This window comes from Leptosomus discolor, chromosome 2 (assembly GCF_034619465.1).
Source record: "Leptosomus discolor isolate bLepDis1 chromosome 2, bLepDis1.hap2, whole genome shotgun sequence".
NCBI lineage: Eukaryota > Metazoa > Chordata > Aves > Leptosomiformes > Leptosomidae > Leptosomus > Leptosomus discolor.
Window position 1 is genome coordinate 116,781,996 of NC_141392.1, and position 21,534 is coordinate 116,803,529.

General features: G+C 40.5%; 1 protein-coding gene across 7 annotated transcripts in view; it reads right to left on the minus strand.

Annotated features, from left to right (window-relative positions):
* The window catches only part of PUM2 (pumilio RNA binding family member 2), a 72,673-nt gene extending 52,780 nt beyond the window's left edge, over positions 1 to 19,893 (minus strand). For 5 of the 7 annotated variants that reach the window (XM_086460336.1, XM_086460338.1, XM_086460337.1 and 2 more), the window contains exon 1: positions 19,845 to 19,875. Coding sequence is in view for 1 of the 7 variants with exons in the window: in XM_086460334.1 (XP_086316460.1) it covers positions 19,563 to 19,661 (99 nt within the window). In the remaining 6 variants the exon portion in view is untranslated. Of the gene's footprint in view, positions 1 to 19,562; positions 19,662 to 19,844 lie in introns of those variants that run through there. The other 2 variants (XM_086460340.1, XM_086460334.1) reach the window with 2 other exon arrangements.
* Between the last annotated feature and the right edge of the window lie 1,641 nt (positions 19,894 to 21,534).

Below are 21,534 nucleotides of genomic sequence, written 5' to 3' on the forward strand. Positions count from 1 at the left end.
CCTGCTCAACTACTCTGAAGATTCCTCTGTCTCCATTTACCACCTGCCTGCTTGGGGATTAGTTGCTAAATCTAATCTTAAATTTTCAGGAGCTGAATGCTAACAATCCTGTCCACCTAAGAGAAGCTGGCAACGGTTCCACACTTCCGATACACTTCTGATCATTCCACAGGGCCCCCAAATTACGCACAAATGGATACCACACACTAAAGAAGTCTTTAGGTATAACAATTCCTTGCACACTGCTATGAAACAGATAGAACAGTTTAAGGGTATCCATGAACGTTTCCCCTTTGACATACTGATAGAAAATTCTGATCTTTTGGCCCTTCTACAGAAACCGGGTACAACATACCAGCACATATTAGTCCATTTCTCCTCACAGCTTAGGAATGAGATTTTACCACAGAGTAAAACCAAAATTGTACTATTTTAGTAACTCTTTCTTCCTGAAGTTTATACTTTCTCACTCCCCCTGAAATTCACAAAATAATTTATTTTAAATCTAGTCTGCTATGCAAAAACCTTCCTTTACTCTGTCAAAACTCCAAGTGAGAGTAGTTACCTCATTTCTTCCTATATTTCACTACTCCCTTACACTATGCCCATAAGACAATCCCCAATCCTGAACGTTGCAACATTCAGCCAATAAACTGACAGAGCTGAGCACATCTAGCCAGCTACTGATGAATGGGACAGTCCTTCCATCCTTCCCCCAACAGCTTTTGCCACTCCCCTTGCAATGAACTTGGTAATCACATAAAAGGTTTGATTCAGAGGTTTTTCTCCTCCTTTTTCCCTGCATGAGAACTTCACCAGATCAGCCAGCTGAACTGGCTTAAACACCACAGTGGCAAGGCCACTGAATTTTTCACAGGGAGAGCAACAAACAGAAACTGGTCTGGACCAAGGTGGAGTAGGAGTACAGGCTTAGTGGCAGCTAGATGATAAACCACTAACGTGAAAGTGTGTCCTGACATAACTCAGGACAGAATTCAGGAGGCAGACTGTTGACAGGACAGTCATCTAGTTTACCAGAAGAAACACTGCTTAAAATACTATCAATTTCTGGAATCCAGGCACCTAGATCCAGAGCAACAGAGAAACACTCTTTCCAATAACCATGAATTCTACCAGAAATAAGCTTCTAATCATTTTCTTGCAAAAGCAAAGATCAGCCTCTTCTTTGAAAAAGAGCTGAAGAAAAACAAAAATGCTAGAACAGCAGCAAAAGATACAAGACTTCATTTTATAACACAAAAGTGGTTAAACCAGCTAACCAGAAAGTAATCAAGACACTTTTCCTGAATGAAGAAATTCCGAATCTCATCCCCCTGCCCCACCAGGTGAATACTCCAACAACCCCACCAAAGAAAAGAATAACACATTTTGAAGTTGAAGTTATGGTACTAGGCCATAAATGCAACACAAAACATCTGGCAATCACATCTGTGACTGGAAAGAAAAGGAAGCCTCTGCTTGCATTGCAAACGCTTGAGCCCTTTTCTTTGCTGAATTCTTTAACGCAAAATACCTTTTTAGTAGTTTTCTACAGGGATGGCTCTTCTGCAACTTTTATCTTCTTATGTACGACACATGCTTATGGTAGAGACTTAAAACTATTAGCAAGTTTAAAAATAATTTAAGAACACTAAAATGGCTGTATTTAAAATATAGATTTAATATATAACGCAATACATAGTTAAACACTGTCTTGTAAAGCCATGCCAGACACTTGACTACATGTACAAAAAGCTCATTTAACATTTCAGATAGTTAGCTAGCGAGAAGTCCTAAAGAAAAATACAAATTAAAATATTACACACAAATCTAGTGGAGATTTATAACAGAGGACAATGAGGGAAATCTATACAACAAGCCTAAACTGCAAATCCTCAAACCTCTGCTGTCAAATACTGTAGTTCAAGGCTGTATATAGCATTTCTTCTCTAGAATATTTTGGCAAATTCCCTAAAATTCCCTTATTTTGGTTTAAAAGATATTGAAAAGCTGCTCAGCAGCTGAACAGACAGCTACTAGAGTCACAACTGAACTATGTTTTGTACACAAGTTAGTTATTTTGTGTAATATTTTAAGAAAACAAGGCATTTGTTTGATTAAAGCTGCCTTTGGCCAGATGCATCTTCCCATACCTCTTTGAGGCATCACAGAACCAAAGGTTCGCTTAGTGCCAAGCTGCTTAGTGAAAGTTGCTGCTCCTGAGTAATTCAAAGTCTACAGGTACCTTGTGTTTTGAAAAGAGGTAACATTTTTTGAGCACTGTATGTAACAGTAATGCAACTGTAGACTTAACTAAATACTCCAAAATGGAGCAGTCCAAGCTCCTTAAGATGTCTGAATAAACAAGATGTTAGGAATTTCTGACAGAACACTTAAGCAACCAATTTCAAGTCCTAACACACATCTCCATGGTTTTAATCTCCAAAGCATAACATCTTCCCCCAATAAGTAAGTATTTAAAAATTTTCATTGCATTAAAATATAGTGTTCTAAAAACAACTCAAACTTTTTGCAGGCAAGTGAATAACAATTCCTCAATCCCTGTATTTTAGGCTTCTTAACTCATATTCTGAGATCCAGCTACACTTTTGCACTACATGACCCTTAATACATTCAAATGCTCTAACAAAAACAAATGTCGTTTGTCAATTTAGTTGGCCTGGCTCAGCAATCATTCTGAATCAATGTTCTTCTGTTTTAGTTCCTTGTGAACTCTCTTTTGTAAGTTTGAGAAGACATCAACAATGAAAAAAATGAAACTAGGAGATTTCAAGGAAGGGTTTCTGCAGCACGTAGCAAGGGGGAAAGAACACTCAGCAAAAGGACTGTCCAATTTACTGAAAAAAGCTAAGTCACAAAGGGGCAAGGTGATCACAAGAGCTGCCACTTGCATACACAACACTGACCAAATGTTTTGCTTGCTTTCAATAGGGATATCAGTAACCTGGAAGCACACACACAGGAGAAAGGAATTTCCTAGGTTTTTATCAACCACATATATATATGTATAAATAAGCATAAAATTATGCTGGATATCATCTTACAAGTCTCTGCCAAGTTGGAACAGACCACAGAGCAAGTACAACAGGACACCACCTCCCATGAAGAAAAGCAGAGGAAAATGACAGACATCCTGCCACCTGTTTCAGAGCTACATGATGGTTCACTGGCCTAGCAAGATTCAGGAACCTTGGGTTCTGTTAGCAGCTATGGAACGAAACATGCTCTAAGAAATAGTAACTGCACTCGTTCCCCCCAAACATGAACTCTTCCATCACGTAAGAAACTGATCTCTTCCTTGCAGAGGCTTTCATGCTTGTCTTCCCACCCAACAAGTTCAAGCTTTGCCCTATGAGCGCAAATTTTTCTAAAACTACTGTCAGGTGTCTTCAAGCTCAGGATTTTAATCCCTACAGTCAAATACTGGCAGAACTACCAGCCTCACATAAATCAATAACAATGTGGCTGTACTGAAACCAGATTTTATAACCATTTATAACAGTTACACTGTTTGCTCCATTCGAAGAGCTAAAGTGACATATTCCAACATATGTAGGGCATACAGCTTATATTAAACAACTTTCCAGGTTTCTCAACAAAGTCTTTTAATCAGGTAAGAAATTATCCCCTCAACAGAGTTTCCAAGAAATGTACAGAACAGGAAGTCAGGGTGACAGATGTTGCAGAAATTTGTAAAATAAAAATCTAGAGAAAAGACAGTCCATAAAAAGTTTATATGTAATTTTACAAAAGATAAGAATCCCACAAAAGCTTGTCCAATGAGAGTTTTCGTAAACAGGAAATTACTTTGTAAAAATTAAAGCAATTTATTAAAATACTATTTATCCATACATTTTTTAGTTTAATTAATGAGCTACAAGAAAAGGTGCTTCTTCAAAAAAGGGGCTGACTGAGCTTTACTGCTTGTAAACCAAACTGAAGAACTGTCTTTCATACAAGAAAATGTAAAGGTTTAATCTTCAATGTGAAATAGTTTGGGTGTAATCCCATCTAGTTTGGTGAGACTCTTAGGCTTCCCCCTACTGCACTCCCAGACATGCACATATTCTTCTGCATCTCTCTCTCCCATGCTCCTGCATAAATGTACCATAAATAAAAGAGGAAGACACTAAATATATTCAGAAGTTTGAAAATAAAGCTGTGAAATTAATCTGAATTGCAGTTCTTGTCTGAACATGCCTATTATTTAATTGGTGCCGATTACTTAAGATATGTACATGAAAAATCTATTTTTTCCAATTTTAAAAATCCACACTTTTCTTGTTAAGCTAGTCAGTTTGCATCACCTTCCTATAACGGGAAGAGCAGTAAGTGCTACTGGTGATGTAACAGAAGCTTAGAGGAATTCATGAGACAAACTACCAATACTGTTCCATTCTACACCGAAAGGCTCTGTCAATGAGGAATGACACTATACAGATACTTCTATAAGGAAGCGTGACCTTAATTTGCTGCATTGCTGTTTTGAGACACCAGCCCTCCTTACTTCGTCATTAGCTCTCATTCAAAAACTTTATCTAGTAAGTTAACAAACTTAACAAAAAAACTTCAGTGCTCTCTAGGCAACATGCTATAAAAATACAGGCTTAAAACTTTGCCTTTTCTGAAGATGAAAACTGTATAAACTCAACATTTATCTACACAGAAGCAGGAACCAGGGACAATTTATCTCAATATATATAGTAATGATCAATGGAACATAAAACTTTCATTCTAACAGAGTCAACAAGCTTTTCTTAAATGTGTTAACAAGAGTTGGAACAATTAGAATGTACAGGCTTAGAAACAAGTAAAAATTTCCATAAATTAACTTTCTACATTGCAATCAAGACTTTCTTTTAGCTGATGTTTTTTCTTTAGATATCTAAATTATTTCCACTTTTCTAGTTGCTACCAGAGATTTTGAAACAGAACATCTCCCCTACCATCCAAAAACTAAATCACAAATTTTAAATTTGTTAAAAACATTATGTATTTTTAATACCACCTTAAAAAGAGTGCAATTTTAAGGAAACCCATGGAACCTAACTGATTTATAAACAATATACCAAACAAAAGGTTTTGTACATACATATATATGCATCCACACCTCCCCCCATTAAAAGTGGGGCTGAGGAAATGACAAGTCACTGACAGAATTTCCAGGAAACAGTTTTGTTTTGTGTTATTGTAGCACCGATATCAGAGAAGTTCCTCCCCCACCCAGCAGTTCTGGGTATAGAGCAATCCCCTCCTTCAGAGCATATACTTTCATTTTCTTTATTCCTGAATAAGGCAGATGCCATATTTACTCTAACATTCATTTTTCAAGGTTATTGTTCTCAAGATGCAAAAACTGAAGTTCCACCAGAAGTTTCTGGCATCATGACTTTTCTCCCTCACAGTCCAGTACCCTTTGAACATGCTCTGTTGGGTTTTTTTTTATTTCCTCCAGCAGGCAAGAGTAAATTAAGGAGTACCAACACAGTCTGATGTTCTCAAAGTGGGTGCTAAAACCAGAGATGAAGAAATGGAACTACCTAGTCTTTAGGGAGTGAACGGAGCACAAAAAAGAAATTCAGAATTTTTAGACTTCTCACCCCACTATGAGTAACCCGTTGTTCTAAAGAAAGCTGCTGATAAAGCACACAACTTCTTTGTATCACCAGGGTAAAATGCCAGTGAAAAAAACAAAAGTTTCAAACATATGCCAGTCTGCTTCAAAATCTACCTTGATTCTTCAAGCCTTTAAACTCTGCATAACCTCAAGGACAGCCACAGAACACTAAAGCATATTTCTTTTAACGTATTTTGAAAGAATTACTGTAGAGATGCATATGTGTTTTCTGCTTTATCTATCTACAGCAGGGGAATGGACACTTAAAAGAAATTGCCGTTATCAATTTTTTCAGCTGTTTTCTAAGGATGTTCTCTTTGGACAACATGTGTATTTAAACTAACGACAGAGTTCTACAATTGCCTAAAAGCAGAAAAAAAACAGCCAACTGTAAAAAATCCTAAAGAGACTACTTCTAATTCAATGAGCCTCATTTCTAATTCAGTAAAAGCAGCATCTTAGCCTTGGACATTAATATCTTATTAAATGTTGGCCAGCATAGTCCTTCAAAGGAAGTTTAAAAAAAAATCTAAAATAACATCCAAGACACTATATTGATGACAATTAAGCTACTGCAAATAAAGTAGGCTATTTACAATTCAAATTGAAGTAATAAAGCCTTTGTAACAAAAATTAGTTCCAAGATTGGCATTAGTACATCTGTGTTACAACAGATTTAAAGCCAAATTTTTCAACCTTTTCACTGAAGAAGCCAAAAATTTAAGAGCACTTATATGTAAAAGCAGCTATCAGTACATAAACAGCAGAACTTAGGGTATGCAGAAGCAGTAACTATGGACAAAAACCACCCAGGTTTGAATTACCATCTAATAAAATACAAGGAACAAGCAAAATTACTGATTAGATGTCCAAATTCCAAGCTATTCATTCTCATAAAAAAGAAATTATTCCCTCAAATCACTCACCCAACCACGTGCTGCCCCCCCCGCTTCCCTTCACAGATCTGCCCAACACTTTGCTTTGCTGCCTGCGAATTCCAACCTCCATCGTCTTCATTAAAGAGAAAAAGTTTTCACATAACTAGTTACCTTCACAGAGATACACAAGGGCACTCATCACCCTGACTTTAATGTAAACTGTATCAGACCAAGGCAGTTCAGAAAACTAAATGTCACTCCTCCATGCAATAAAGCAGCGTTGTACATTTTCATAAGCCACAATTTTAATCACGTGAAGAAAGCAAACTACCTTCTAAACCTGCAGAGAAGAATTTAAAGCAAAATAAGTAACACTGACCCAATTTTAAATATTTTTATTTTCTTGACAGCTTGAATAATCAAAGAAAGTGAATAAGAAAATACGAAGAAATATACAGCAAACACAAAATGCCCAAATGACTATATGCAGGTATTTTTTCCCCAAGCTTACTGGCTCCCGCCACCTTATTCTGGAAGTCTAAGCAAAACACTCCTAGAATGCCTGAACCAAGTTTTAGCTTTCTGACAAAACTCATGTCTGTAATGAGGCTTCACTCGTAATCCCAACCTAGAACCCAGAGCCCGTGGGAATAAAATGCAAAGAAACTTCAACCGGCTCCGTAAGGAGCCAGCTCAGGTCTCTGGTTCCCAACGTCAGGCTCCAAGGTGCACGAATATGTGTCGGCCGCTTCCAGCCCACATTCCCTCCAGCAGCAGTGCTGCGATTCAGATTTATGCTACTGTCAATATTCCTCACAGACCTGAGCTGATTCTGCACAGAGCTATTGCTGCACAAGTACAGAGGATAATTTGCCCATAGGTAAATCAAAGATAATGCCCAGCTGACCACACGCTATTTGTTTTGCTGTAGACTCAAACCAGTCTCCCTATGCTAATTGCTGAATAAGCACCAAAGTATGAAGGACTCTGCTTCAAAGAGCTCTCAGTCTAAGCATAAAAAAATTATAAAGATTGATACAGTGAGAAACTGAATTGGTAAATTAAGAACAAAGCAGTCATTCACATCAAGACACTCAACAACGCATGGGTGCCAGGTATTTGGAGATACTGGTACATGAAAGCAGGCGAAAATGTGAAGACTATCTCAAGGAGTATGTCAGAAAGGGTGAAAAATTAAAGACTAACTCAAGAAATATGTCAGAAGGAACAAAAAAGGTGAAAAGAGCACCAGTACGCTTGTGAATATACGTAATAAAGACATACTAATACTACAATCCACAAAGAGGGAGTAGCAGTTCACAGCTTGTTAGTGTTTGAGACAACATGCAGCGGGTGGGAATTGGTCAAGTATCTCATGAGCTAAAACTATCAGCTGCAGCTCAAAATGCTGGTGAAAAGGGCAGAAACTACGCAGATGCATCAAAATGGCAAATGTGATTGGAAGAGATGATTACGGAAAAGAGTCTCTGAAGAACAAAGTTAAACAGAACAAACTTGTTTGCACAAGTCAGTTTGCAATTACTCTCCCTGTCCTGACAACAGCTAACATGAAGATGTCTATTCCATCCACTATTTGCTTGAAACTACTAAAAATATAATTCAAGCATATGCAAAGTACGATGCTGTAACCTTGTTCTCTCTAGCTAAGGAATTGATTTAAAGTATATCACAGAAAATTTCTCAATGCTTTTCTTTCAGTTGAATTACATGAAAACACCTTGCAGTATGTCACAAAATATTCCTTTTCAGCTACTTGAAATCAAAAAGAGGGGAAAGAGACAAGTTACCTATTTCCAGCTATGTCTGCTGCCAGAACTGAGAGTCACAAGCAGGTAATAAGGTGATGTCTCAAGTACACAGGCTGCAAGACATTTAGATATTTTAAACACACAAAAAGCCACAACCTTAAAATTCACCTGAAAATCTTAAGATATTTGCTCCAAATTATACAGCACTAGTATCATGGAAAAATCTCACTAAGAACCTATTAAACAAGGTTGTTTTAGCAAAGTGTACAACATCTCCTAAAATAGGAACCAAATGCCCTCCCCTCAGCTTGCCCCTAACCACAACGGAAAATCCTTTCAGTCTAAGTTTTCTTTTCCTAGTTTGCGAGGCTTGAAAAGTTTTACTGATTTGCAAGTTTGAGAGGCTGCTTAAATCATACATTTGACACTCATAATCCGGGTTTCTAGCTAAGCAAAGCTAAATGCTACTGTAATTAATTGAAGAAAATAGCAAAGTAAAAAATTAAAACCACTGCAAGCTTTAAACAGAGAAAGACAATACTTGTAACCGTTGTTGCAGAACCTGTTGATTGCAAAACAGAAATAAATGATCTTCAGAGAGACGTTAACTTTACAGGGAGAAGGAGCCACCTGATAGCTAAAACTTGAGCTTTTACTATGACAGACTAGCAATGAAAGGAAAGGATCTATGTGCTGCATAGCTGCTCAGCACTTGAAAAAGTCTTAAAGTATCTGTTTATGAAAGTTATTTTGAAAGCACTTCAAAATAGTTGCATTTCACAATTATACACTATTTTTAAACTTCGTAGAAGTGGCAACAAAGTTAGGAAATTAAAAAATATGGACTGCAAGCTCACTTGGATTTCTAGGGACAGTTTTAAGTTGAATCTGTAAAAAGAAGAAATAATGATTCAGCAAATGCAACTCCCACTGCAAGGTCGGGAAGCAGATTATGTTGTTCTCCATTTGAATGCTGAGATTATGATCACTGTTTCAAGGGATGGCTCCATGGCTGTGAGGTCTCATATGGGATTATTTCCCAATTGCCATTGCACAAACATATTAGAATATCTTATTTGAACAACAAACAAAACAATCTTATTGTTTAAAATCAAGGCAAAATTTTCGCTAGAAATTGCCCGTTCTATCCTGGAGGCAACAACGTTAAACATTTGCACATTTTATTAGTTTATAAACATCCACACATTTTCTCATGGCAATATTAATTCTAACAGATCCCCATGGAAGTCACGCTGAATACTTGCAAGAACTGATATACAGAGCTTCTCCTCCACATCACAGAAGCGCTAAAAAGCTCTTGAACTCACTAAGACTTTTTCCTTTGTTCTCTCCATCCCCCTCAAAAAGGACTTTTCTTTGTTACAGCAGCTATTCACAAAACTTCTCCAGAAGTTTGTAAATTCTAACACAAATGAGTTACAGCAACTGCAGCGACTGAAGCTTCGTGCAAACACACAATTTATATTCTTTTGTTTCTAGCACCACCATCCTTCCCATGCTTTGCAAAGGCTGCTACCATCAGAGCTGTTTCTCTGGCATTCTTTTGCTTATCAGCTCTTGCTTCTTCAGCATCTGCCAAAGGCTCCGGGAGACCTAATCAGTTCCTACCTTTTCTCCTCTACTGGAGGCAGAGAGCAGAAGAACTACACAACATGTTAAAATTATAACCCAATGTATTTAGCTTAAATACTGCTGAAGTGCTTGAGTACCTTTGCCATGAGAGAGAAGTAGATAAGGCAGACAGGGAAAAAGCCAGGACAAACACCTCAGGCAGTATCACGCTGCTGTAGCTCTTCACTTCAGCACATGGGAAGAACATCTGCAAGTACTCTGACATCAAAGAAAATATATCCTGAACTTCCCAAAACCCTCATCTCCCTAACTCCAAATATTACAGACTGACTGCTGGTCACTAAGCCTTTGTATCCTAGACAATTCTTCATTACAGAAGTGATGTGAATTAATGACAAACAGGTCCCTGCCATGGCAGGGGGGTTGGAACTAGATGATCTTTGAGGTCCCTTCCAACCCAAACCATTCTATGATTCCGGATCACTAACCTATCTGCAGCCCCATGGGGATGTTAACAAAAGGGTGATGCCACAGTGGACAGTGGTCTTCCTCAGATGCTGTGCTGTCAAAGAGCCTGAATTACCTTTTTGGTCTTGAGGGAAAGGAAAAAAAAAAAAAGTCAAAAACCCAAGTGAGATAATTTTTATACTTACGTTCATTATCCTTTACAACTCTCTTCAATATTTTTAACGAAGATGAACGAGACTCAGGGATGGTTATTTCTAGATCAAGAAGCTGATACTTAATCCTGTCAGTGACTAGCTGCTCACTGCTGTTCCAATTGGAAAGGCAACAATGGCAGTTTCCCGAGTGAAACAAACACTTGTGCCTTTGCCATCTTGTTGCACACGCATTACCTTTCAGCAGAGCGTCCCAAGACTTTTGGCTATCATCCCCCAGGCAAATGAGCGCTCCTCTAGCTTCTGCCCTCCCTTGGGCTGCCAACTATTCTGTATACCCTCCGCCTCTGCCAGCAAAGTAGTTCAACTTTCCAAAGTTTTTGCCGTATGAGTAACTGTTGTCAATCACTTTAATTTTCTGTTGCTACAGCTGAAGCAACCATAGAACACAAGAGTGTGTACGTTGACAATATCACACATTTCTGTGCCTGTCATTCTGAAACGTTCTATGAGCCAATGATACTAGTTTTGAGTCACAGTGGCTAATTTAGACACCGTGTCAACCGTACTCTTACCAAAAAATAACCCACTTGATCTTTCCCCATGCTATCAATGGCCTCTAATGCTACGGTGTATTTATATATTTCAGCTGGAAGGGACCTTCTAGTCCAACTTCCTGACCACTTCAGGGCTGGCCAAAAGTTAAAGCATGTTACTAATGGCATGAACTGCCTTCCAACTACTGACACTTCATTGATAATTCTCATAGTGTATTTCTCAGAAATCCTTTATGAGGGACACCCACAAGCAATTCTTCAGTCTTTTAACCAGAGTAAAAGTTAAATATCCTACTAGACAAATAATTATCTTTACTAAAGACATCAGCTTGCCTTATGCTTAATAAGATGATCAGTTCTTTAAAGACATTTTAGATGGCTTTCAGAAAACCAAGATAATGTTTCCCTAGTCTTCCCAGGAATTCGTTTCTTGGAGTTCATCAAGTATATTTATTAACTTCTTATTCCGGCTGTTAACTTAGCTGCTTTAGCACTTCAACTAATTCGAAGATTCTTCAAGATCTATCAGTGACTTCAGCCAAGCTGATCTGTTCCTCTTAAAACCAAATTGCTCACAAGAACTCCTCTTTCAACCCACTTCTATGTGCTGCTCACAGTCAGTCAAGAGTATCAGGTATCTTCTGGTACAGAAGTGAATACAAGGTTTTTCCACTTTCTGTATTTACTTAATCTACCTGCCGAGTCCTTAGGCTTCTGCAAGTTCCTTGCCAGAAGACTAGCAGGGTTTCCCAAGATAATTTAAGCAACCCTTATTTTCAATATATGAAAATTTGTTGCTTTTTGTCATTATTTTTGCTTGGAAAATCCCTGCTAAATTTACAATTTCTATTTTTGTATTTCACTTTCTACACATTTTAAGTTCCTACTATATCAGTGGGGCTAGAGCTCCATTATCTTCACCAAAAAAAAATGGTTCAGTCTTGCTATATTTATCTAAAATGCTTTTATTATTTTGGCATTGTCTTACATTCTTTGACTGCACTATGACATGCTAAAATTTATGTAAAAACCACAGTTTTAAGGTATGCTTCGATAATGTAAGTTGAACCAACTACTTCAGTATCTTAATTTCTACTTCTTACATACATCTATATAATACTCTGGGTAACTGGCTCTAGGTGGTCCTGCTGGAGGAGGGGGTTTGGACCAGATGACCTCCAGAGGACCCTTCCAATCTCAATCATTCCGTGATATTTATCTACGATACTTGCTTCTATCAATTTTCTTTCTGATTTTCTCTAGATGCATAAAAAACCTCCCTATCTTCCATATATTAATTCTCTCTACCCAATACTCACAGAACACAATCACAACTACACTCCTGCCACAGTTTGCATAAAATTAGATTTTAGACAATCCATTTCTTTAGTACTTCTTACTCGAGTTGTCTGTGCTTTAAAAAACCAGAACAACAGTAACTTCTGTCTTACCAAAATCCCCTGAAACACTGGTACACAGAGAACACTCAAAGAACTGAAATGGAGAAGTCTCCTGATCTGTACTTGATTTCTGCTAGTTCACACTGCTTAGGAAGAATGGGAGCAGTGAAAAATGGCAGAACATAAAGGCAGTACTGATTACAGTAAGTTGGAAAACACTATTTTCACACGGGTAACAATGCACAGCAAAGTAAGGGTACTTTCCCATTCACTAAATCTTCATAATGTGTAAAACCACTGAAGCACTTTAAAAAAATAAGAATAGTTCCCCTATATCGTCCATTCAGGTTACCAGAAAACACCCATGACGTTCATGGCATGTACCTGCTGGAAGAATGCAGAAATATTTTGATGGACCTAGCTGAATTAAACAACGCTGCTGATTAAGACGTGGCTCTGATTCCCACCGGGGATGGAAAGCAGGTGGCAGAAGAGAGAGGCAACTGTTACTCAGCATTTACTTATCTGTGAATAATTTTCTCTACACAGCGTATCAGCCTTGGGAAATGCTAGTGAAAACCGGCACCGTTGCCTGTGTAACAGACTGAACACTTGCAAGGAAAAACACAACGTTTTCATACTTGGGAAGTGTGCCCAAGTGGACAAGTAGAATATCGTAGAATTTTATATTTACAGAACTGCTTTACAGTTTCTGTACCAGTGTAATACAGAATGTGACAGAGCATGAAGCAGGATGTCAGGGGAAAAGACCTTTTATTTTGCTATGTAGATCAATGTAAGAGGAAGACAAAAGTAAAAGAGTAAAACCAGAAAAAAATGTCAAAAGATATTAAAGAATGAGAAAAAATGGATGAAGAAAAAACCCAGACACAATAGATATTCCTGCTTTTAAGGTCAGAAAATTCTGTTTATCCACATTTGCTCCTATATTTACTACACTTTCTGAACACATTCTGTAAGTCCTTGGGCTTGGGAGACTGCAAAAAGTTCCTCATGGACTTAAGTGTGGCACATTACAAGAGTCCTTGGGGAAAAAACCCATCCCTACCTGAAATCCAGAATGAAGTTTTTAAAGAAAAATTAGGAAGCTGCATCAATTAAACATTTGGGGGTAAAAGCTTAAAACTGAATTTTTTTCTTCTAGGTTACTATCTGCAAAAGGAGACAGTTAAGTTTTGATCTACACTTAATTCTACTGCTATTTTACCTGCAAGCGTAACAAGTAAGACTGCGTACTAAATCCTTATCATTTCTCATAAAGCCTACATGAGCTAGTCCCTTTCAAAGTAAACCAATTGCTTTGTGTAAATTCAAACCTAATGATTTGATGGTATTCTGATTTTAAAAAGGTCTTCACAGAAATATGAAATGCTTCTGCAAGTTAAACAAATGGTTCGAACTGAACATTTCAAAATTATTGTACGCAGTTCCATTTATAACTGCTTTAACAAAATTAACTGGAAGTTTTAGAGTTTGGGTTACTACAGGCTTTGAGAAATTAGCTTAACTCACACATACCTTTCCTAAAAATGTAGATTCAACACAAAACACAGGAATTGTTTCAATGAAAAACAAATAACCTACCCGCCAAGCTATTCGAATGCTATCTCCTGTGGGCCAGCGGTGCTTGCTGGAGTAACCACTCAGCTGCCCCCCAGCCCGCCTCTACAAGAAATACCCAGCCGTGACGCCATCCTGAGGATGTCCACTGCGAGGTACCTGGACATTGGAAGCACCAGACACTGCAGCTGCAGAGATGGTGTGAGGAGTGTTTCCACCTGAATTGGGCTCTGATGTTGCTCCAACTACTGTTCCAGCTGGGGCAACCCCTACTCCAACCACACTGGCTTCCTGACCAATGTTCACATGCATCATTCCTCTGGTCTCCTGCCAGGCCACTTCGTTTATGCCTAGGAGGACACATGGAATGCTCATCCCACATAGAAACCTAAAAAGAAAAAGTCTTGATAACGTAAAAGGCTTTCCCACATCTCTTTAAATATGCAGCTCTTACAATTAGGATTAAAAAAAAAAAAAAATAAGTCCAAGCTATGCAAGAACAATATTCATTGTCAAAATGTTTATTGATTTAAACTTTAAACACCATTACCAAACTAGGCCTGTAAGAGAAACAAATAATGTACCAAAGATTTTTTTACAATACATTAATATGGTAGAGCTCCCCATATTACACACGCTTGCCCATGTATTTCCTTGCTAAAAACAATCAAAATATGATTTTCAACCATAATGGCAGTAGTTTCTTTTACATCATTACTCAGTGTGATGCGTAAAAACACTACTTCTGTCATACAGCTATGTTTGATTTCATACGTTTGTAGATTATGTAATGAAGTAGCACAGAAAATGAACTTCTCTATCTGAACCACATCTCACGCCTAACACACCAGCCTCAGTTTTTCTTTCAAATGTGTGAAGCTACGCAAGAGTCCAACGCAGTAATCGACATTAAACTTCTCTAACCCACATGGCAGTACGTTTTGGGGTTTTCACAAACTAGAGATTTCAGGCTCAGATTAAAACGAAGTTTGACAACTCATTTTAGGAAGCATTTAAGTCTTGGCTTGAAACTACTATAAACAACAGCAAAAATCTCCCTCTGCTATTGACAAAATCCTCTGCAGGAAAAAATACCTGCCTCTGAACACATACTCTTAATGATCTCCACACATTCTTCATCTAACATAACTGACATACTATCAACCTTTTAGTATGTAAATGGACATATATAAAACCCAAAATACCCTCTACAATCTTAACTAAGTACTTTTTGATGGGGGAAAAATAAACTCTTTTAAAGTCCAAGAAATGTCTCACTTTTCACACTAAACAAGAGTGTTAAGCCAACAATAAAAACTGGCATACATGGAAACATATTTAATCAGAATAAAACACTTCGGTATAAAGATGCAGACAAAAGAAACCACAGTCCTCTTAATTCCTCCACACGATTCTACCTTTTTCATCTCACCTTATCGACTACTGAAGGTCCAATTTTTAGGGAGGCATATAATATAGATACGTGGTAGGAGGGTTTGGGGTTTTTTTAATATAATCTTGAACAATCTTGGTTTTACGAGTAACACATAAGATCTAAAGCTACTTTGTCTTATTAGTACTGTTACAATACATACTTGCTTGTTGTCAAAACACCCTGCTAATATCAGTTCTGCAACTTCTTCAGACTAAGTAACTAGCTCATCACTGTAGCTTGTCCAGAACTGAAGCTTAATATATACCATAATGGCAATAAACAGCAAGGTACTTGAAAAATAGGAGTCAAAACAGACTTGTTATTTTTAGCTCAACTACACAGTCATCTCCAGCAGTCTAGCTTTGTATGTAATCAATACGCACATGTAAAGACTTACAGAACTAAATGCATCAATTAAAAATTCAGTTCCCCTTTGAAGGGATTTGTGCACAAATTCTATATAAAACTTCAGACCAGCCACACAAAGCAAACAATGTACACAACTAATTCAATACATTACTCAAAATTCTTCCTCGAAATAACACGGATGAAATCCAAGAGCAATGCCATGCACACAGGTCTGACACAGCTCTTACTTCCACCAGGATTTACATGCCGAGAGCTTTATCATGGAAAGACAACCAGGCCCATGACCTGTAACCAAGAATTTTGCCAATATCTCAATAACACTGATGAAGCAAGAGGTAACCTATCTTAGAATTGTAGGAAAAACTAAAATTGAAAATAATCAAAATTACAAAATGTACATCAGATTACTTATCCCAATGTACGCACATATATATTGTAAAAATCCGCCTGTTAGAAAGGCTGCAGAAGTGATATTTAGAATTGCCAGTAGAGGACAGAGGACCATATCACCGCTCTAAAGTTTAGTGGAAATAGATGCACATAGAACAGCTAGCAAAAAAGTGAAATGTGGATTATCACAGAGACACTTTTGCTACATTTCAGAGTTTTCAATTTCTTTCCAGGCTCCTAAGATGGTCGTCACAACCTCCTCAGACATATTTCTTCTACATGTCTACAACTGTTCTTAAAGAGCCATGTTTAGAAAAAAAAAAATAAATCTTTTAACCAATAATGAAACATAATCTTTAAAGATATTGCTAGAGATGACATCTGGTCTTTATTTGTAAGCTAAACATTTCACATACCAGCTTGAAAAGCTCTTGCCTACTATTCTAAAAGCCACAGCAGGTATTCTGAGTGAGATTCAAACTAAATCTTGCTATAAAGTTTTGGTATGCAAGCCGTTGCTATAAAATACAACTCGTTTGAAATTACACCCAAGCAGCTAGAACTGAGTAAGTTTAATGTTCTGTTGTCATCTAAAACTCTTTTCCACTGTATGACTGCGAAGTGCCTTCAACTTCGTTATTAGAATCACCACATAACCGTTATTTGTTGTTATAGGAGCAGAAAATGAGCTTTTAAACGAAAGATTTCTTGTCCCATTTCTGAGACAAAAGCCTGGCCACTGGCTTTGTGACAACGCTGGAATGGCTGCATTGTGTGGAATAGTCAAGACAACAGCTATGTTATGGGTGGGGAAAAGTCATCCCAAAGGAGGTAAGCATTTTCAACTAAACCTATTGGAGAGAAAGGAGATTGATAACTCTCACATACATGTACGTATAATACACACAATGAGAAGTATTTACAAAGCACGCCTACTCTACAGTTCTATGTCGTTTCCCCTGTAGAGTTTCTATCAGAAACTTTTTTAAAAGAAAATACAACGTATTAATGCTTGTTTCACAAAAGATTCCCAACACAGAAAGAACTCAACATTCAAGAGAACTTAGGTTTCTTTTTACTGCAATGGACAGTGAATTTTTATATAATTCCACATTCAAAAAAAAAGCATGAAGACATACAAGCAAGAATTCAAACCATCTACTGGATTACTTGCCTCTGTGCATAAAAACTTGGTCTAATCATTTTGGGGTTTTAGAAACCACTGTACAAAGGGGAAAAAAAAAAAAAAGAAGTTATCAAGGAGAATGCTTTTAGAAGATTCTACGTATGCTGATTATTCAATGCACACTCACATCATTAAATCAAGGAGCGGAAATACCTAAAAGTGAACTAGAAAGCACTGTTGAAAATCAGCTCTAGTTCACACCGTTCAACAAGCTGATGTCCTGTTAACATACTTGACCCAAACATCTGCAGTTTCTGGCCCAATGAGAACACTGCAAAGACACACCTGAGAGAGCAAATCTTCGGGAAAACATGCACATAAAGCTTTCAGTGTGCACTACAATCCTACGCAAGATTTAATATGTACTGTCATCATAATAGGTAACTTCTCATCAAAAGACAGGCGAGTCCAACTCTTCCAGCCAACTGCTGCTTGCTCTATTAGCTCAATCATGACACCAGATAGGATTATAACAACCCCAGCGCTGTGCCAACATCCCTATCGTAGAAGAAAAGTACTATAGAGTGATACAACAGAAAAAAGTACTATGCCCTATTAATGCAGAAAAAATACCATTCAAACAACATGGACTTTCCTACATGCAATAAACTCCAGAATCTATATTATCAAGCAGTTTCTCACATGCATTTGCCTACTAACCATTCTGCTAGGACAAATGCCAAATTTTCAACTCTCTGAACACTTCAGAAAACTGTCAGGTGATTTAGTGTCATTTCCACACATATAACCCAAACTACAGCACCACTAAATTATCAATCTCCCTTTTCATTCATGTTTCCTTCTCCCACTTACCTAACGTATTTGTAATCGCATCAACACAAACTGAGTTGTAGACCTCAGAAAGGTAGACAATAATTCTCTCAGCCTCTCAACAAAACTGCAGCTGTTAACAGCTGGTTTTAAACCTAGACATGACTAAATATAACAAAATACTGCATATTAGATGTAAAACGGTAACATAGGGTAATAATTATATTTCAAATGCATTCATATCCCACATACCTGAAGAGCTACACAGTCAACTCACGGTAACTAAAAAGGCCCGATCTCTCAGCCGAGATACAACAAAGACTTCAATAAATGAGAAACTAAAATAAATCTGAAAGTATTTTGTTAACGTGTAGCACATAAGTGACAAAGAATTAGGAGATACAAGAAGTTTTACCGATTCTCATTTGCAATGACCTATATAGCTGATACACGCCTACATTACCCAGAAAAATCAGCTGATATAACCTCTTTATCACATCACATAAAAACATGCTACACACTTCAGTGTTAAGCCATCTTGCTTCAAACAGTAAGCCAGAAGAATATAAAGTCTCACGAGTATAATAATTTTCTCTCAAGGAATTAAGAGTCTGAGGTTATGAAATACACGAAAGAGAACAATGCCAAAAAAAAAAATATCTTTGCACAATGACTGCCAAGGAGATTAAAACCGAAACTGCTAGTTGTAAGCACGATCCACTGAGGGCAGCTGGCATTTTTCTCAACTTTTTGTTATTGTAGTCTCCGCAGACACGTTTGAAGAAAAACTAAAACCTAACACTTCATTGTGCAAAATCAACTACCAAAAGCATTTGGCCTTCTCGCTCCACCCTCAGAGAACAGTCATTATCCTTAAGAGCACTAAAAAAAAAAAACAAATTAAATACACGTTTTCACTCTTTCGGTACATTCAAACAAAGCCCATTTTATCCAAATTCCGCACGCACGCAATCGTCCATGGGGTTGCCGAAACGACGCTCCCATGTCCCCGGACTCCCTCAGCGCCTCCCAGCACCTCGCACCGAAGCCTATTGTGACACCCGGCGCCGTGTGTCCGCCCCCCGGGCCTGCCCCGAACTGCCGCCACCCTCACGCGTGTACGCGCCCCGGTACCTCTCCCCACCTGAACCCCCGACCGCCTCCGAGGGGCCCGTGTTGTCCGCGACCCGGACTTCTCTCAGGCAACAACTTCGCCCCCCAAACCCCGCTGGGATGGAAACTGCTCCCCAGGTCCCCGTTCCCCTCGACTCGCGGAGAGCACAATGCCGCCCCCCGCTCAGCAGCACCGCCGCCGCCGCCCGCCCCCCTCGCACCGGCGGCGCCGCCGCCTCCCCTCACGGCGCTCCCTCCCCACCTCGGCGCCGCTCCCCGGCGAGCCGGGAGGACACAAAGGCGGCGAGGCGCGGGCGGCCGCCGAGCAGGCCCCGCGCCGCCCGGTGACCTGCCACAACATGGCCCCCTCCCGCCCTCCTTCTCCCCTCCCTCTCCTCTCCCCTCCCCTCCCCTCCCTCGGCGCGCAGCCGAGGCCAGAGACAAAAGGGGGCTGGAAGAAGTGGGGCCCGCCCGCCCGCTCCGCCCGCCCGCTCCGCCCGCCCGCGGCCTAGCCAGCGCGGCCCCGGCTCCCGAGGGTACTCACGGGCTGGCTGGGGGCGCTGCTCGCTGCGATGGAGCCGGAGCGGGCCCTAGGACACCCCTGCCCGCCCGCCGGCCCGCCGCCCCCCTCCTCCTCCTCCTCCTCCTCCTCCCTCTCGGTGCCTCTCCTTCCTGCCTCCCCTCCCCCCCTTCAGCTGCGAGGGGCTCACAACAACATGGCGGGAGGGCGAGCCCGGCGCGCACGGACGGAGAGGGACAGCGAGAGCGCGGCAAACCTCCCCCGCCGCCGCCGCCGCCGCCGCCGCCGCCGCTCGCCCCTGCCGCCGCCACAGCGCATGCGCGCCCCAGCCCGCGAGGGAGGCAGCGAGGGAGCGGGAGGCGGTGGCCCCCGGCCCCTTCCGCCGCGCACCGCGCATGCGCCGCCGGCGGGCCGCCGCGCGCCTTCTGTACACCCGCCGTCCGCCAAGCGCGGCCGCGCCGGGCGGGCACCGGGGGAAGGGGCGGCCCCTGCCCTCCCGCCGCACCAACCGGCCCAAACAGGGCTTCTGGGGTTGGGGTTTTCTTTTCTCCTGTTGATTTTTTGCCTCCGGGGAGGGGTGGCAGCGGCGGCGGGAGGCGATCCCCGCCCGAAGGCCTGGGGTTAGGAGACAAAGAGGAAGGCGAGGCCCATTTTTGGGGGTACCCGGTGGCTCCTGAGGGCCTCCCTGCCAGCACCGCTGGTGCGGGAGGGGACTTGCTTTTTACAATAAACAGAAACGCATCACCGTAGTTATTAATTACCTACTGTGCTGGTCGTTGCTGCGTGATGATTTTGGGAAAAGACTCAATTATTTCCTTCCCTCGAGAGAGTTAAATACAGCACCTGTGATACAGCTGGGTGGTTGCTGTTGGTAAACACGCTGCTAGATGCTAGGGGCGGTTTTTAACAGCCTCAGTCAATACGAGCATGAATTCTACTTACTTAGCTGCCGCTGAAAGAGAGAGGGAGCTCTGCCCGCCAGTGACATTTTAAAAGACTGATTTTACAAGCAAATCCGCTCTTTTGCCTTTTTACCAGTTCTTAAAGGAGTCTGGTTAGAGAGTACTCCATTTCAGGAAACGACAGGCAGATGCCATGCACAGATCAAACCCTCAGACGAAACCCGGCTATCGGTCCTGCTGCGGCTGTTCGAGTGCTGCTACCGGCCGTTTGCTCTGCAGGCAGCCAGGAGGCAGGGCGAGAGGCTCTGCAGGCCCAGGGACTCCTTCTGGGTACGGCAGGGTGAGTTGGGGTGCAGGAGTGCCATGTGTGCTGGTGGTGCTGCTGGCGACGACAGTCGTGGGGCTGAGATGCCTGTGACTGCCAACTGCCTCCTTAAAAATAGAGATGTCTCGAAGGAAAAAAGCCTCACTGTTTTCGGTATTTATAGACATGGTTAAAATCATGAAAGTTCCCAGCTCCTGCTAAAGATAGAAACATTTTCCCAAGAAACTAAAATGATTTCTTCGGCTTAATACTAGTCAGCTAAGTACCCAGACGTCTGCAGTCTGCTGCTGCTCGCGTGGCTAATCCTTGTGATCCCCAGTGTCCTGTCCCACTGCCACCTTTGGGCTGTCCCCAGGGAGGCTGCAGGGCTGAAAAGCCAATTCCTTTGCTTACTTCAGGAGGGAAGGCATCTTAAGTCACGGCCTCCAAGGCAGCCCTTGCCTTCGTGCAGAACGTCTGGGACTGAGGAAAACCCTGTTAACGCTCT